Below are 19176 nucleotides of genomic sequence, written 5' to 3'. Positions count from 1 at the left end.
ACGTTCCAGCTGTAAATCTATGATCCTTTGATAATGAAGAGGGATTTTCTATATGTCCTCTGCCCCTCAGAAAGAAGAGAACCAGCTGGCCCTTAGAATATCTGGGCAAATGTTCAGATGCTTTCAGCTGTAATCGGACCCTGGCTAAATGACTATATGATGGTAGCAGTGACCTCTCCTAGCCTGAGTCCATTGAAAGGGAAGAGTGTCTCTGTTTTTATGTCTCTGGACTGAAACAGCCTAAGTTAGGGGATGTCCTGTGGGTGTGGAGGTGGACAGGTCCCCCAGAAGTCCCTCTCCTCTATTTCTTCTTTGCCAGGGTGGAATGTACGTGTTTCAGCTATTTGACTACTATGCAGCCAGTGGCATGTGCCTCTTATTTGTAGCCATCTTTGAGACACTCTGTGTGGCCTGGGTATATGGTGAGTGATGCAAAAGGTCCCTTTAGTATCCAGGGCTCCCCATCAGAGGAGGAATGCAGGTATCAAGGGATATGCTGTTAAGCAATTTTCCCCAGAATCCTTCCAGTGAGGTAGCTGAATATTTTTGACACCTCATGTTTGGAAGGGCCAGTCCAGGGATCATTTCATCCAACCTCCAGCCTCTATGTTATCTTAAATAGACAGATCTATGTTCTTTGCTTAAAATTCTTTGAGGAAAGAAATATAACTGGACTCCCTCAACTGCCTCCTTGAAAGTTAGAAAGTTAGGCTATAAATCTAAATTATGTTAATCGTGCGGTGGATTAGACCCATTACCCCTTGCCATAATAGCTTTATACTACCTTGGCATCTCCCATATTTGGGACCCTGGCATGGTTCTTAGCCTGCTGTCCTGAAGTTCCTCCCTTAATGCCTCTGAGTGCAAAGGCAAAATTGAATAATTTCTCCCTCTTTCCTCTCTTGTGTCTTCCTTCTTCTTGTAGGAGCTGAGAGATTCTATGATAACATTGAAGACATGATTGGCTATCGGCCATGGCCTGTTATCAAATATTGCTGGATATTCCTCACACCAGCTGTATGCACAGTAAGAAAACCTCAGAGGAAGCTAGTCAGGTTGAAGGGCTGAGGGCACAAGAAATAGAAACAGTTTCAGGAGGGAATATTATTCCCATGAGGAAACAACTTTTTTGATGATCTCAAAGCTTTTTACAGCATAGATCCTAATTCTGCTTCCATGTTGACTCATAGAAGAGTCATATATAAGCGGAAGAAATTGAGGATTAGAAAAGTCACATAGATTATCTGAGGCTACAGTGTCTAGTGACAGAAGCAGAATAAGGACCTGGGGTGGGAGGATAATTCAATATACATATTTTTTGCTACATTGCCTCAATCTGCCAATAGTACATGTCTAGCAGCCCCTGTGGTGGAGCCCTGAACTGGTGTGAGATACAGAGAAAGAGGGAGATACCAACAATCTCCTCTGTCACTGTCACCTGATCTCAGGGAATACGAATCATATAGATAAGACTGACTCATGACTCCTATAACATTAGCACTTAAGCAAGTGCAGACAAATGTAGCATAGACAATGGATACCATGAGTTAAGTGGGCTATGGAATGATATAGTATAATTTGAGTCAAGGAGAATTAATCAGTAAATATCTCAAGGAGGAGGTAAATTTTTTAATAGTATGGGGAGAGGCTGTGATTAGCAGGGAGAGAATTGACAGGCAGTGGGAGTAGCCTCCCTACCATACAAGTTTTGTAGAATGATTATAGCCAGGGCAGAGGGGAAGAGGGAGGTGGTAGATTGGGGGGGCGGGTGTAGAGGTGGAGGGTGGGATCTGAGTGTCCAGGGCTTTGCCTCTGTTGACCTCTTTCCTTTCTCATTCCTTACTCTTAGGCCACCTTCCTTTTCTCTCTGGCCAAGTACACCCCACTGACCTACAACAAGAAATACACTTACCCATGGTGGGGAGATGCTCTGGGCTGGCTTCTGGCTCTATCCTCCATGATCTGCATCCCTGCCTGGAGTGCTTACAAACTGACAACTCTCAAAGGCTCCTTGAGAGAGGTAGGGAGGGGTAAAGTGAGGAGATGTAGGCAGGGTACCCTATAAGGAGCTTAGATTAGGACTTAAGGAAGCAGAAAGGTTTGTCAGTAGAGTGGAAGGCAATATGGGGGGGGGGTGTTGTGTTGACTGTCTTAGTAGGTAGCCTGCCTTCCTGCCATAAATTAACATGTGACAACAGACTCAGTGAGATTGGTAGATGCTGGTATTAAGGGATCATGGGTTAATAATTGGAAGGGACTTTAAAGGCCATCTAGTTTACTCCATATTAGAAATATGAATTCTCTCTCTTCATATTCTTGATAGGTTGTCTGACTCATTCTTGATTACTTTCAGTGAAGAGGAAATTATTGTGCCCCAAGGCAACCTATTTCAGTTTTGGATATTTCTAATACTTAGGAAGTTCTTCTTTATATTGACCTGAAACCTACCTTCCCATAACTTCCAACCATTAGTTCTCATTCTGGGGACAGACAAAAAAAATCTACCTGCTCTGGAAAAAATGTCACTTAGAAATTTGAAGATAGTGATTATACATCACCCTCATCCCTAGTCTGTTCTCCCTAATTATGCACATGATTCATTTTCTAGTTCTTTCCCTCATCTTCCTCTTTGTATATTTTGGCAGATCAATGTCCCTTCCAAATGCAATATAAATTCACATTTGTTTATGGGGGCTGCCATGATATGCTGTTGATTTTTGAGATTTTATATTTCCAACAAAACCTCCAAGGAGTCTGCATTGGGCTAGCTAGGAAGTAAAGCTGTGTTTATGAGGATGGGTTTAAGGAATATGGCAGAAGACTTGTTGGGTGAAGTCACAGTATGTGCTTAGACTTGGAGAAGATTCTGGGAGAAGAGTTTGTGAGACTAGAGGACTGAGTTCAATGTACAGGAGAGGTAGGGTGGGGTCTCACCCCTTGTATTATACCCTTTCATAGCCTCTACTGTTTATCTTCCAGAGAGTCCACCAGCTCATATGCCCAGAAGAGGGCCTGCCTCAGCGGCTGTGTACAGCACCCCCTACTCCCTCCACTACTCGGGCAGCACTTCTGAGGCTCACCGAACTCGAGTCCCACTGCTAGAGACCAACTCAGACTGTGACCTGGAATGCACTTCTGGTTTTCCAAAGTCCTGTGTATTCAGCTCCCTGCCTTGTCCTAGATATGGCTGCAGGGTGGAGCAGGCAAAATTGCTGTACCCTTTTGGGAGGAAGGAGTTTTCTAACCGTACCCATTCCACTTCACCCCAGAATCACAGACAAAAATACTTCTGAGGGTATCCTGCACTGTTCCTTTTGGACTGGAGGCCTCTTACTCCCAAGTTCATGTCTGGTGGGATAGGAAAGAACTGAGTGCAAATTAAGGCTTCAATTACTTAAGGGAGGGGAACTTTTTTTGGGGGAAGAATGGGGTGGAATGGATAGAGAGGTTTTTTCTTAAAAAGGTCCCTCTCTCTTCATTCCATTAAATCCACATTCTTTGCACTTCTTCTTCGGCAAAAGCTCAGCCTTGTCTCTGTTTCTTTGTCCCTCCATCCATTTCTGTGATTTCCTTGCTTCATGATGCTATCTCTTTCCTCCCTTATCCACACCCTCCCACTCCATGGAATTTGTAAGAATAGGAAGGAGCTATGCAGGGGCTGTGAGTTTCACCACAAAAAAGAGTTCCCGCTCTCTTTCCTTTATGCATTAACATTGTCGTATCAATCCTGAAATTTCAGAATCATTCCCTGTCATTAATTCTCCTCTTTGTTTCTTAACAGCTAAAAAAAAAAACAATCTTGGGGACATAAAGAATTGCCAGACAGAAGATATGGCCTGTGTCCTTGAGGAGTTTTTAATCTAGTTGGGGAGATATGATAGATACTGCAGCATGAAATCAACACGGCAGAGAGGAGAAAGCTCTGGAGACTTGGGTTCCTGACTCAGCCACTCCTGCCTTTCCTTGTCTAACTCCTCTCACTCCCATCTCCCTACCTCACTTTTTCTTCATAGAGTCTTTATGAGAGCCATATACAGAGTTAAAGAGGTTTTACAGTTCCCATGATTAGATTAGGTGGATGGATGAATGGACGGGTAGATGGATGAATGGACGGGTAGATGGATGAATGGATGGGTGGGAGGACACAAGTTGAAGTGTTCCATCATCAAATTCTTGGACCAGAGGAAACCATCTCCTCTCCTTTCTACTCTTCTCTTGAAGGCTTTTTTTTTCCTTTGAAATAAAAGGAGAGGTACTAGAAGAAGAATTACTGGGAAAGTGAAAGATTGATCCTTAGACAAGGAAAGTAGAAAGAAAGGCAACTAACTTTCTTCGGTATCTCATTATACTTTCCATCAACATTTATCAAATGCCTACTGTGTCCTATGGAAGCAGAATCTCAGAATCAGATGGAACCTCAGAAAACATCTAGTCCAACTCTCTGTACAACATTCCTGATAAGTGTTTGTCGAACCTTCCCTTGAACACTGCTACAAAGGGACAGCCTGATTCTCCATCCCTGAGACTTTGATGCTCCTTTCCTCAACTATTCTTGGAGCATATTCTTTGCTTCATGTCTTCTTTGTCATTTTCACTCTTTACCTTTTATTATACTTATCTATGTATATGTAATATCTAAAGCCCTATTTGGTAGAATGTAGACTCCTTGAGGCAGGTTCCTTAGTTGTTTTTGATCTGGGCCTTGGATATAAAGGTAGAAATTAGATAAAGAGCAGATAGGAGGGGCATTTCAGGTAGGAGAGGTGATGAAGAAAGTTGTGTCCAGGGACAGAAATATATATATATATATATGTATATAAATATATATTTCAGATTTTAGGACTAAGTAGTTACAGGTATAATATAGATATGATAGTAGGGAAAGATAAGGTTAGAGATAATTTTTTGTCTCACCCCCCTCCTCTTTTTTCTATTTTTGCCACCCTTTGCCATTCAGCTTCTCCATGGTTATGCCCCTCACTGGGGGATGAGTGTAATTGAAATCTATACATTTTTTGTTGGTCAATGATTTTAAATTTCTCTTCAACCAAACAGTTTGCTGGAGCTGATCTCAGGGAACATGAATCATTCTCTTCCCTATTCCTCCTAAGCCTTTTAGGAGGGCTGCTGAATAAAGTCCTGACAGGGAGTAGAAAATACCACAGGAAATAGTAAGAGAATAAGACAATCCTGTATTCTCCATAATCCACACATTGGAGCATCTGTCCTAGGACCATTAAGAGTTGGCTCTATCTGCAGGCATTAACATCTCAACTTGATTGCTTTCTGAAGACTTTCCTGATCTGTTTCTTTGAGACCTCACAAGAATAGCAATTTTGCTGAGCAGGTTTACCACTGTGAACCTCAACCTCAGGTTTTCAGTCCTTGGCTCCTCTGTTCCTAAGTGATCTCTCCCTCTCCCTCTCCCTCTCCCTCTCCCTCTCCCTCTCCCTCTCCCTCTCCCTCCCTCTCCCTCTCCCTCTCCCTCTCCCTCTCCCTCTCCCTCTCTCTCTCCCCCTCCCTCTCCCTCTCCCTCTCCCTCTCCCTCTCCCTCTCTCCCTCTCTCTCTCCCTCTCTCCCTCTCCCTCTCCCTCTCCCTCTCTCCCTCTCCCCCTCCCTCTCCCTCTCCCTCTCCCTCTCCCTCTCTCTCTCTCTCTCTCCCTCTCTCCCTCTCTCTCTCCCTCTCTGTCTCTCCCTCTCCCTCTCTCCCTCTCCCCCTCTTCCTGTCTCTCTCTCCCTTAGGAAAGAAGGGCTATGACAATGATGCTGCAGGCAGAAATGTAAGAAAAAGCAGCTTAGCATCTTGGAAACCAATAGCAGTATCCAAACAGCCAGCACTGGTCCTCATCTTCCCAAGGTTCACTTCCTTGTTTCAATGACCAGGTGTCACCACCAGATGTGACCGCAAGGGGGTGGCACTGCCACAGCCAAAGCCCTATTTAAGTTCCTGCACTAGGAGGGGATGGTTAAACTTAGTTCATTGCTTATTTGTCTGTGGAGAAGGGTGGAATCCCACTTCGCAAAGGTGGATTTAAGCTTTACTGCAGAGATAAATGTGACAGGGCCTGCTTTCCTTTTGGTTTTGCTGGCCAGGGTCCTGACCCCAGATGCAATCTCTGGTATATGTCTTCAACCCTGTTTCTAGAATTCATGGGTACAGAATCAGAACTTCCCGAGGACTACTTCTTTTCATAGGTAAAGTAGCACAGAATACTAGAAATAGAAGATATCTCAGAGATCATCCAGTATAATTCTATCATTCTGAAAAAAAAATGTATGGATGCCTTCTTTTTTTTACACTACAGTCATTTCCCAATACTTCCTTCACCCCTGCACTGAACCCTCTATTGTGACAAAGAAAAAAAGTGAAGCCAAACTGAGTGATGTTGGTGCCTACGCAGCACTCTGTCCCTCTAGACCCTTCCCCATTCCGTTGAGAGGAGGGAAGCATGTGTATTCTGTTTTCTAGGCCCAAGACTGTTTATTTCAATTAATTTGAGTTAAATTGCCTTTTAGTATTGTTTTTTATTACATTATTGTGGTCGTTGCATCTATTATTCTCCTGGTTTTGTTGCTTCCTTCTTTATCAGTTCTTATAAGCTTTCCCATGTTTCTCTGAATTCTTCATATTTGCTGTTTCTTACAGCGTAATACCATTCCATTCCATTCTCATATCAAAGCGCATCCATTCTCCAATTAATAGGCATGTACTTTGTTTCTGGCTTTTTTCTACCTACAAAAAAATAATGCTATTAGTTATTTGGTTTCTATGGGACCTTTCTTTTTGTCTCTGACCTCGTTGGGGTTCTTGCTCAGTAATGCTCACCCCTTCATTTTACAGATGAGCAACTGAGGTACAAAGAGTAGAAGTGATCTGTCCAAGGTCGCAGAGTCTCGGGAGGGCCAGAACTTAAATCCAGGATTTGTGACTCCAAGGCTTGGGTTTTTTCCACTGCATCATGGTACCTGTGTGGGTACCATGAATTTGTGAATGTCTTAAGGCATATTGTTTTTATGTAGATGCCTGGGTGCATGCCCCATTTTGTCTTGACTGTGTACTTTGAGCCCTTAACATGATCCCAGACTGCTTCCAGGTCCATGATATTCATTAAATAATCACAGAGTTAAATTCACTGAGCTAAACCCCCTCTCCAACTCTCAAAACCAAGTGAAACGTGTTCCATCATAGTAAAGCTTAGACTATTTAATTCAAACAGAATGTGAAGTAAATAACAAGAAATCAGATCAAGCAATAAGTACTCACACAACCCATTTCACAAACATCCAGGCATTTGAGGTTTCAAAGCAACTTCTCCCTTCATTGCCTCCCTGCAAAAGACACCACAGCCTAGGGAACAGGAAAGGAGCAGGATCAATTTGCCCATTAGATGAATGCTGAACCCTTGACACCTGGAGGGCACCTTGGCTGGACCTGTAAACATGAAAGCCTTGCAGATGGACTTCTACAGAGGAGAAAACTTCTGCGGTTGTTTCTACCAGGAGCAGCCCCTGAGCCAGACTCAGCTCCCCATTTTCCTTCTGTTTTTTTTTCTGTCACTCTTTGGTGTTTTTCTCTCTTTACTCCCAAGTCAGGTTTGCTAGCCTTCTCTTAAAGTTTGTACTGCCTTTCTATAATTCAGCTCACATCTCCAAGGAGTAACAGTACATGCGTACACACACACACACACACACACACACACACACACACACACACACACACTCTTACACACCCCCATAGGCCTGATTGCCTATGTATGTATGCATATATTATATATATAAATTGTGTGTGTATATATGTATATACGTGTGTATGCATATACACACGTATATACATAAATATATACATATGTAGAGAGAGAGAGAATGGTTGGTTGACTATTGTCCTTTATTCTTGAAGAGGACCGAAATCACTATGTTAAAGTCAAATTACAGTATGTCCGACTGTGGCTGATCACGCCAATACTAGCTTGTAATGCTCTACCATACGTCAGGCACAAATAGTCTATGTGAACATTTGGGGTGAATACTCCAAATTTGGGCACCCTGCATTTCCTTTGAGCTGTCTCAATTCTGCTTTGTTGATAGAACACAGCACCTTCTCTGATGTGGACACCCCATGCTGAATGGTCCTGTTCCAGTGACTCCCATGTCACACAATCATTTCCAAAGTTCTTAAGAGAAATCTTGAGAGTGTCCTTGTATCACTTTATCTGACCACCATGCGAGTGCTTGTCCTGTGTCAGTTTTCCATAAAATAGTCTTTCTGGCAAGTGTATGTTTGGCATTTGAACAATGTGGCCAGCCCATTGGAGTTGCACTCCGCAGTAGAATTGGAATGCTTGGCAATTTAGTTTGAGAAAGAACCTCAGTGTCTGGTATCCTATCCTGTCAGGTGATCTTCAGAATCTTTCTATGACAATTCAAATGGAAGAAATTCAGTTTCCTGGCATGGCCCTTATATACTATCCAAGTTTCACAGGCATACAATAGTGAGGTTTAGCACAACAGCTCTGTAGACCTTCAGTTTGATAGTCAAATACCTTTTCTTTCCTACACTTTTCTTTGAAGCCTCCCAAACACTGAATTAGCTCTGGCAACGTATATATCAGTGTGTATATGCCTGGAAAGTATACTGCCAAGGTAACTAAGCATAGCTACACTATTCAAAACTTCCCCATTGACTGTAACCAATGTATGGATGTATGAATGTATGGCTGTAACCATACATTCCATGTATGGATGGTGTAGGGGTGACTGATGGAGCACCTGTGTTTTCTTGTTGTTAATTGTTAAGTCAAAACAAACACAAACAACAGAGAATTAATCCATACTTTGTTGCATCCCAACTTCAGAGGCTGCATTGGGTACAAAATCACCTGTAAACAAAAAACCATGTACCAACTCTCCCTCCACTTTGGTCTTGGCTTGTAGCCTTTGCAAGTTGAAGAATTTACCCTGAGTGTGGTAGCCCACCTTGATGTCAGGCTCATCCTCATTGAAGGCATTTGACAACATGAGTTCAGTCATGTCTGACTCTTTGTGACCCCATGGGACAATATGGCCCATGAACATTTTTTTTGGCAAAAATACTGGAGCAACTTTCCAATTCCTTCTCCAATGGATTAAGGCAAACAGGGTTAAGTGACTTGCCCAGGGTCACACAGCTAGTAAATATCTGAGGCCAGATTTAAACTCAGGTCTTCCTGATTCTAAGCCCAGTTCTCTATCAACTGAGCCATCTAGCTGCCTCCTAGACAAACAGAGGTTAATTGATTTGACCAAGGTCATATGTGTTTGGTTGTGCCTGCGTATTCCAAGGCCATGTGTGTTGATGACTGAGAACACATGTATTGTAGTGTTTTCCTTGAGCCCTAGAGATTGAGGCTAGTACTGCAATCTGATGACACATACACACAAATGCCCCACAGCTTGACTGTAAAATAGATATACATTTGTTTATTTTTTTGTATAGTACCAAACTATATCAAAGGCCTTCCAAAACCCTCAAGTTTAGTGCTTTGGGGATTGAGACTACTAAGGGTGGGGCAAGGTGACTTGGAGATTAATAAACACAACCTTGGTCTATTGGCTTAACAGACACGCTACTAGACCTAGAGTCAAGAGATTTGATTTCAAAGCCTGCCTCAGATACTTGCTGATACCTGTGTGTCTGGGTTTGGTTCCTCCTGACATTGCTACCTGAGTTTGGGTGAGGTCTTTAGGCCATTGTAGGGACGTGGAAGGAATGCTTGGGGGAATTTCCTGCCCTATCTTCTTCCTCCCGGAAACTGGATTCCCATAGTCCTGTGTAGAAGGAGACACAAAAGACAGGGCATTTGTCTAAGGCTTGCTTTGTCTAAGGATCACACCGAATCAGAGAATAAAAGTTCCAGAGAAAAGGCAGACAGGGAAACCCCTGAGGCAAATGGTAGCTGAATGGAGAGAAAAGACAAGTGGATTCCCACAGAGGTGCCACATATACCCAGATACCCACACCTATAAGTAGAGGATGACTTCCCAGGCTTCCAGCCTAGAGGACTCACTTACCCTAACAATAAAGCGCTATAGAAATGTGAACAATTAAGAGTTATCGTGGCATAGACGTTACTCAATTGAACATGTGGTAGTTTCCTGCTTTGGTCTCTGGGTCTGCAGAACCTACTAGCTCATGCACATGTGCAGGTTCATGCTTGTTTCTTGTTTCCAAGCATGTTCAAGAAACATTTATTTGGTATCTATTCAAAGCACTGTGATAGTTACTGGGAAAGAAACATAATATAAAGAAATATGGAACCTATAGTCTAGAAGGACACAAGTGAGCATACATTAGCAATTCCAAACATATGCTTCTAAACTCTATGAGGCCCAACAAATTTTTACCTAAGCATGACTGCTAAAACCCAGACATATACATATATACAAAACCAGATATAACCACAGACTTTTCTCCCTCACTCCTACAGCCCTTATCTCTTATGCCCTCATCACTTGTGTTTCTCAAGCAATGTGTATCACTGAGAACAGGTGAGGATGCAGTGACTTTGTAGTATTCCTTTTAGGAGTGGCATAGTCTTTTCATGTTGATGATGGTCTGAGTATCATTGAAATCAGACCATATTTTCCCCTTGGCCTTCAGGCTCATGGGTAAGAGCCAGATCCCTGATGACTAGAGAGGGAAACTCATTTTTCCAGAGCTCTGTGGCTTTCTCTATTTTTGGACATGATCAGGAGGTGACCACTGAGGACTAGGAAGGAGCTGAGCATAATATCCTTAAGTCAAGCAACTGGCATTTATGCTCAGTATTTCACTTTCTTCTAAGTCCATTTTCTTTGATCCACCACATTAGTCTTGTGTATTTCCAGACTCTACCTCCCTTCTCACTCTTCTGGTCCCACATTCAGGTGACCATCTCCACTCATCCTGACCCATGTCTTGCCACTGAACTTGGATGAACTTGGAGGGAAGAGTGAGGCTGATGATTTTGTACAGCTTTGCTTCACTTAAATGCAATTCATTTGCAAGTCAAGCTATCGCCCTTGTGATGTCATTGGCCCTCTTTGAGAACAAAGGATAAGCAGCAACAATCCTACCCTCATCATTCAGTCTTTAGTTATCTGGAATGGGACAAAACTTAGAAGAGCTCGGCAAGGTCCTTGATGTTATTCCACGGACTGATTACCTACTGTGTAATGGTTCCCCAGCCCTAGTCATCAATTCACCCTGGACCCTTGGGCAAGAAAGTATGGTATTTATTTCTTTCAATTTTTACAAGGTAGAGTAGCCATAAAGTTTACCTATTACTTATAGAGAACCAGTCAGCCCTTAGTTGAAAAAAATCCTTTAAAAGAATTTGAAGACTTAGTTTACCAAATCTTCCCTCTTAAGCTCTGCTGATAGGAGTCACTTTCTTCCTGGAGAGCACCAACAACCTTCTGCCCCTTAACCAGTCCCAAGGACACCTTATCCAGTTCACAGCTACAATAATTAGAAAAGAGATCAAAGGACCCTGGTCACAAACTGAGGGATCTCTATTATCCCAAGAAACATGCTGTCTGAAGGAAAGACTCCTGAGAAGATGAGGACCTCCAATCCCTGTCTCTTAGAATCCAGCCTAAGGTTCTCTCTGGGTGTTTTCTATGGGAGACAGAGTATATACCAAAGTATGGAACAAGGAAGTGCCTGGGTGGAAAACTGAAAGTCCCAAGCCTAGGAATGGCCTTGGATTTGGATATGACCTTGAATCTGCAATAAAAATGCCCTTTGTTGCAGATTCTATCCGGTCCAACTGAACAAAAATTATTGAACATCTATGCATGTACAAGGCAAAATGCTGGAGATACAGAGAAACCTGAGAAGTATTACAGGAAATGACACCTGAGTTAGAGCTTCAAAAAATAAAGCAATTTCAATGGATAAAGACTAGTCAGGGGAAGAAATCTCTTCCAGGTAAGTGAGATGTCATGAGCACAGAGAAGGGAGAGGAAGGTACAGGAGTGAGTGTTGGCTGACACGAGGAGTATAGAAAGGAGTGATAAAAAATGAGAGATAGAAGTTGAAGCTGGATTGTGGAAGACCTTGAATGTCAAGGTCAGGTATAGTCAATGGGAAGTCCCTGAAGATTTTATAGAGTAGTCAGATTAAGAAGATTAACTTGAGCTACAGCATAAAAGTTGTATCTGAAAGGAAGAGATAATGGTGCCTAGAAGATGAATTAGAAGACTTTTAAAATAGTTCAAGTAATGATTTAAGGTGATGGCAGTGGTTTAGAGCAGTGGTTTCAAACTCAAATAGAAAGGGCACTAAATCCTGCCTAAGGATCTACCTATACAACTGTGGGCTGCATAATTGACTTACAAAACTACATATAAATGTTGCTGTTTAGTCATCAGATTCTATGTGACCCCATGAATTTTGTTCATGCAGTTTTCTTGGCAAAAATACTGGACTGGTTTACCATTTCTTCTCCAGTGTATCCCCATTTTATAGATAAAGAACTGAGGCAAATAAGGGGTACATGACTTGTCCAGGGCACAGAGCTAGTAGGTATCTGAAGTAATTGGAATTTGAACTCAGATCTTCCTGACTCCAGACCCAGACTTCTGTTCACTGCACCACCTGGCTTTCCCTATATAGTAACATTATTTATGTTCTATTATAATTTTATTTATTTTGTAAAATATTTCCTAATTACATTTGAAACTGTTGGGCCACACTCTCAGGCAGTATCGGAGTATCGCAGGCAGCGGTGTTACTGTTAGACTTGTGTTCAACACTTCTCGTTTAGAAGAAAAGATAATTGTGAGAGATATTGTAGAGATAGAATCTACAGGACCCAAGTTTTGATCTTTCTCTTCTTTCCACATATAGGAGAGAATTGATGCCATTTGCTATGCTACCCTGTCACTGTCACATGATTTGGAAATGGCAATTTGCTTCCTAAATATGTTTATTTGTGTTATACTACAGAGCTGCAGCTAGGTGGCACAGTAGATAGAGCACTGTGCCTGGAGCCAGAAATACCTGAGTACAAATATAACCTCAGATACTTGTTAGCTGTGTGACCCTGGGCAAGTCATTTACCATCTCTTTGCTCCAATTTCCTCAACAGTAAAATAGGGATGATAATATCACCTACCTCCTAGGATTGTCTTAGGATCAATAAGATAATAAATGTGAAGTGTTTGGCATAGTTCCTAGCACATAGTAGTTGCTAAATAAATGCTAGTCGTCATCATCATCATCATCATCATCATCATCACCACCATCTTCATCATCATCATCACAATCCCTAAGTCTTCTAAATATGGTTTTTGCCAGTTGAAGTTCCTCTGGTAGCAGAAGGATAGGCAAGAGGACTTTCTATGAGTTCCTGGGCTCTTCTTGATACAGGGTGACCTAGCTGGCTAACATTTTTATTCTGACTCTTTTCCCCAACCCTTGTTAAATGCTTCCAACTAAGGATTGTGGAACTGTCCAAGGTGCTATTTTAATTTAATTCTTTGCTCATCCCCAGTAGCTTTCCACCTCATCCAAATACAATATTGGATCGGTGCTAGATTGGCTTCATCAGAGATTCTGAGGTTGAACTGACCATACTTTGAGGGGCTATGTGATATAGATATGTAGCTAGACCATGAGGTAGGTTTTAAGCTGGAAAGACATTAGACTAATGTTATCAAAATAAGGCCATGACATCAGAGCAAGACAGAAAGACCATTTGGTGTGCCTTCTTTGGGAAAGTCAAATGTTCTATCAGTTTTCTGGGCTCATTTTGTAAGCTCAAACAAGGTAGTTTTCCTCCAGAAAAGAGAAGTGAATACTGCAGCACTGGGAACTCAGAATTATCAAATACTTGGAGTTAAATACATATCCTATGTCTAAGTTATATTCTGAGTTTTCCTCATTCCTTGTCATTTTGGGATGAGCCTATGTGGTACTGTTGCAGAGTTTGAGTTCAGTCCAACTCAGGGTATCTATCTAGGTATTCACTGATTCCAGTGCCAAGCCCAAACAACTTTCTGCCTCTACCCTTCTTGGAGCTTAGAGTGAAAAGCTATGGAAGTTGATGCCACTATTCTTACACCATTATGCAACTCAATCACCATGGGAGCCTAGAGGGTGGGGCCAGTTATTTCCCCATCCCACATCTGATAATTTCTCACATCCTATTTCCTTAATTCTTTGTGAATTAGTTTCTTATTTTGTTTTGAGTTCAAACTTATGATTTCATCAGTGTGGAGAACTCTGGAGTGTGGAAGCTCCTTCCACCAAAGTAAAGCAGTAGCTCCTTTGTAACTTGTAATTTTAGAAAGTTGTCCAGGGGCACTGAATGGTTAAGTGATTTGTCTATAACCTCATAGGCAGAATGTGACAGATGTGTTTCTCAAACCCAGATCTTCCCAATTCCAAGGCTGATCCTTTATCAACTGTGTCACAGTGCCTCTCTCCACCCTTTTATCTCTACCCATCCCTCTTCTGTCCCTTCTCTGCTCTTCTCTTCTCTTTGGGGATTGCTTTAATGTTAAAAGATTCTGTTTCATCCCAGCTCTCTTCATCAAGGGAAATGAAGTAGTTTAGTCAAAAGGGCACTACCTCTGGAGTCAGAGGACCTAGGTTAAAATTCTACCACTAACAATTACTGCATTGTATAGATCACTTTATCTTACCAAGTTTCAGTTTCTTTATCTGTAAAATTAAGGGATTGAGCTAGATAATCTCTTGGATCCTTCTAGTTCTGGCTCTTTGATTGTACGATCTTATACTTTTTTTGTCTTCTAGGACTCACAGAAATCTGACTCTAAAGAAGATATCAAAAATATTATATCTTTCCACTTTTTCCATTGTGGGTTGCTCCTTCTCTAATGTTCTCCTGTCCTAGGACAGGAAGAGAGATCAGTCTCCTTTTTGTTCTCCACAGCCTCTTCCAGATCTTCCAGGTGCCACTACAGCTCTGCCTTCTCTCTTCCTTTGAATTTCATACCATCTGTCTCTATAACCTAGTAGTGATCCTTCCTTGCTACCACCATGGACCACTATGACATTCTTCCTCCTTTCTCAAGACATCCAAGTACCTACTTCACAGTCTACTCTGCTCCAAAGTCTGAAGTCCCCCTTATATTTAGGGACTTCACTACTAATGTTTATTCAAATATCTTAGGCTTCCAGTTCACCAGTCTCTTCAAATCCCATGAACTATATATTTTTACTTCATGTTAGCTACTTACAGAGATGATCATATCTTAGATTTCACTCACTCATAATTGTGCCACTTTCATGATCTCTGTATTTTTAAATTCCTCTCATCGATAATAACTTATCCTTTCATCTCTTTCTCTTCCTCATTCTTATTAAATCTATTCTTCATACTCACTATGACCTTCTATGACTCCATCCTTTCCTGTTCTTTCATTCTGTCACCCTTAACCTGACATTGTTTTTCTCCCTTGGCCTTATTGCTAAATGATTCAACTATACACCATCCTCTATCCTTGAATCCCTCGCCAAACTCATCTTGTCAAGTTCTATCACTATGCAGCCCCCACCATCTGTTATCTTCACACCCTTACATGATGAACTGAGAAGTTATACAACTTTGGATGACTGGGGTCACTACAAATTCATGTTCTCTCTACTCAACTGAACCCCCAGCTGTTTCAGGGAAGTCATTTTATTCTGCATTGACTGAGCCCCAATCATGCTTCCCCCAAAATGACTATTTATTCCCCTGTCACTTGTTCTTGAGTCCTTTATGCTACTACCACCCCTTTCTGCCCCTCTATATCTCACTGTTAGGGCCAACCTCTACTTCAGCCTTTGTTCTATCCTTTCCCATCTCCTCTGGTAGCTTGTGATTCAATGTGCTTGTAGCTTCATTCTCTCATGTTTAATCTCTTCTTATCTATCTTTCCTTTTCAGCTGGCTTTGGAATACTCAGGTTTCTCTTATTCAAAAACCCTTCACTTGACCCTGCCATCCTATTGTCCTTTATTTCTCCTCCCTTTCACAACCACATTTCCCGAAAAATTCATCTAAACTCATGGCCCTTACTTCTTCACCACTTTTCAACTCCTTGCATTCTGGCTTCTGACCCCACCACTTGAATGAATCTACTTTCTCCAAAGTTACTAATATTTTCTTACCTACTGAATCTAATGGCATTTTTCTAATTCCTTAGACTCCTTGATGTCTCTGCAGATTTTGGCTTTATTCCCTACTCCCTCCTCCTGGATACTCTCACTTGCCTTGGTTTCTGTGACACTGCTTTTTCCTACTTTTCATCCTATCTATGTGACCACTTCTTTTAAAGCTCCCATTCCCTAAGAGTGACTGTCTTATTTGACCTGGAGCCTCCCCTCTTTTATCTTTACACTCTCTCCCTTTGTGATCTCATCAGTTTCCCCAGGCTTATTATCATCTTTCAGAAGATGATTCCCACATCTATATTATAGACCATAAGTTCCCAAAATAGGAGATATTGCCCTCCTGGGGGAGCACTGGAACAATTCAGGCCTGCAGGGGTGGGGAACCTGCAGCCTCAAGTTACAGAACAAATCCTTTTATTAAGGCATGCCTGCATAACATACACCCCCAAAGGATTTTAGATAGCCCACAAAAAATGTAGAAGTTGAAAAAGAAAGCAAAGATGTAACAAGTGCTTTGTCTATGCCTTGTTGAACCTACCTTCCTTTAGTCACTATTATTCCTACCATGTAACTTGGCGAGTGGGTTGCCACTGCGTAGTCTCTCCTGTTTGTCATGTGACTCACAGAACCCAACCATTATCGGTCTGTCTCTAGTCTGAGAGGAGCAAAAGTTATCTTTTCACTGTGTTTTTGTACAGGTGTTGAACTGGGACAAAGTGAGTGAAGTCACATGCCGATGCAGCTGACACCTGGTATAATATGATGAGCCGCAACAACGCTAGGGTTTCTTCTCCTCCCTCCTTGCAAGGCCGCCCTCCAAGTTACATGAGTGTCTGGTGCTTGCTCCAAGGTCAGGCGTTCAGTTCAGTATTTCTTTGGATGTGAGCAGTTGCTGTGGAGATTTTTTGGTTCTAACATTAAAGTTTTTAGGGTAACTGTGTAAAATGTGCGATAAAAGAAATGGAAGATCAAATCAGAACACAGAGTGTTTAATCTGGAGTGGACAAATAGATATGTGTTTACTTACATGAGAGACAAAATATTGTGCCTTGTTTGAGAAGAAGTAATAGCTGTTCCGAAGGAATACAATCTTCGTCACCATTTCAAATCAGAACATCCTGACTTAAGCAAATTGGATACCAATGAAAAACAAATTAAAGCATCTAAATTGTTAAAAAATCTCAGTAGGAAACAATGGTTTTCCAAGAAAGTAAACTCAGAAAATGAGGAGGCTACTAAAGCTAGTTTTCAGATTTCTAAAGAAATTGCTGCTGCTGGGAAGTCTTTTATTGGTGACTCCAGTAAGAAGTGTTTGCTGATTGCAGTTTCTGGATTACGTCCCCCAAAAGAAATGTTTTTGAGAATATACATTTGTCCTGCATGACTGCACAGTGAAAAGTAGCTGATAATAAACCGATTACTCACAAGAAGTGTAATAAGTCCCATTAATTGAATGTAAACAGTAACAAAACCTGAAAAATGTATTAAAACTTGTACTACTTAGCAAAGTAATTTTTAAAATGTTAATATCATTTCATGATAAATATCTTAAGCAATAAGTGTAATTAATTGATATTAATTGAAATCACTCATTTTAAAATATTATTTATTTGTAAAATAGTTTAGTCATTACTTATGCGTTTACTTGAAAAGTGAATTGCTAAAAACATATTCGTGGGTCCGAAGAAATTCAGCCTATTTTAATTTTGACCTTAGCTACTGCCAAATTGTGAAAGTCTGTATTAAGGGATTTGTTCAGTGAAGTTGGGATTTAGTCAAAGGGCTGCACTTGAGAACCTAGAGCCTTGAGGCTGCAGGATCCCTGCCCCCATCTGAGGGGGCAGTAGTAGCTTTGAGCACAATTGGGGGCATTGAATAAAAATAAAGGGGCAGCAGAAGCATAAGGAAAGAAGAGAAGAGAGGAACTTTTTGAAAAACCATTTGTACATGTGTCATCTGTTGTGTAACAGAATTAAAGTTATAGTGATAATATTATTTTCCAAATAAATGCACAAAATGCAAGTTATAACTGATCAGTGGTCAAGTGTAACAACAGATCTTTTTAAAAATTTTATTTATTAATTTTAATTTTCAACATTCATTTCCATAAGATTTTGAGTTTCAAATTTTCTCCCCATCTCTCCCCTCCCCACCACAAGACAACATACATTCTGATTACCCCCTCCTCCAATCTGCCCTCCCTTCTATCACACCCCTCCCTTTCCTTATCTCCTCTATTTTCTTGTAGGGTAACAGATTTCTATACCCCATCACTTGCATTTCTTATTTCCCAGTTGCACGTAAAAACAATTCTCAACATTCATTCTTAAAACTTTGAGTTCCAACTTCTCTCTCTTCCTCCCTCCCCACCCATCCCCACTGAGAAGGCATGTAATTCAGTATAGGTCATACATGTGTTGTCATGCAAAAGACTTCCATAAAAGTCATGTTGTAAAAGGCTAACTCTATTTCCCTCCAACCTATCCTGTCCCCCATTTATTCTATTCTCTTTTTTGACCTTATCCCTGCCCAAACATATTTACTTCTAATTACCCCTCCTTCCATTTGCCCTCCCTTCTAACATCTCCCCACACCCCACTAATCTCCTTCTCTCCTACTTTCCTGTAGTGTAAGATAGGATTTCATACCAAATTGTGTGAGCATGTTATTCCCTCCTTAAGCCAAATGTGATGAGAGTAAGCTTCATTTTTTCCTTCTCACCTCCCCCCTTTTCCTCTCCATTGAAAAAGTTTTTTCTTGCCTCTTTTATGAGAGATAATTTTCCCCATTCCATTTCTCCCTTTCTCTTCCCAATATATTCCTCTCTCACCCCTTAATTTTATTTTTTGGATATCATCGCTTCCTATTCAACTCATCCTGTGCCCTCAGTTCATATGTATATAATCCCTCCAACTACCCAAATGCTGAGAAAAGTCTCAGGAGCTATAAATATTAACTTTCCATGTGGGAATGTAAGCAGTTCAACTTTAGTAGGTCCCTTATGATTTCTCTTTCCTGTTTACCTTTTCATGC

The 19176-nt window shown here is 41.3% G+C and overlaps 1 protein-coding gene across 2 annotated transcripts in view; it reads left to right on the top strand.

Moving 5' to 3' along the window:
• Positions 1–7214, top strand: part of SLC6A13 (solute carrier family 6 member 13) — a 67981-nt gene extending 60767 nt beyond the window's left edge. For both annotated transcript variants that reach the window (XM_072654080.1, XM_072654081.1), the window contains exons 12-15: positions 320–422; positions 926–1026; positions 1850–2020; positions 2980–7214. In XM_072654080.1, coding sequence (XP_072510181.1) covers positions 320–422; positions 926–1026; positions 1850–2020; positions 2980–3102 — 498 coding nt within the window. In that variant the 3' untranslated portion in view covers positions 3103–7214. The remainder of the gene's footprint in view (positions 1–319; positions 423–925; positions 1027–1849; positions 2021–2979) is intronic.
• The last annotated feature ends 11962 nt before the right edge of the window (positions 7215–19176 follow it).

The sequence above is a fragment of the Notamacropus eugenii genome, chromosome 3, assembly GCF_028372415.1.
Source record: "Notamacropus eugenii isolate mMacEug1 chromosome 3, mMacEug1.pri_v2, whole genome shotgun sequence".
NCBI classification, from domain to species: Eukaryota; Metazoa; Chordata; class Mammalia; order Diprotodontia; family Macropodidae; genus Notamacropus; species Notamacropus eugenii.
The sequence above is the reverse complement of the archived record's forward strand: the minus strand, read 5'-3'. Positions and strand labels throughout refer to the sequence as shown.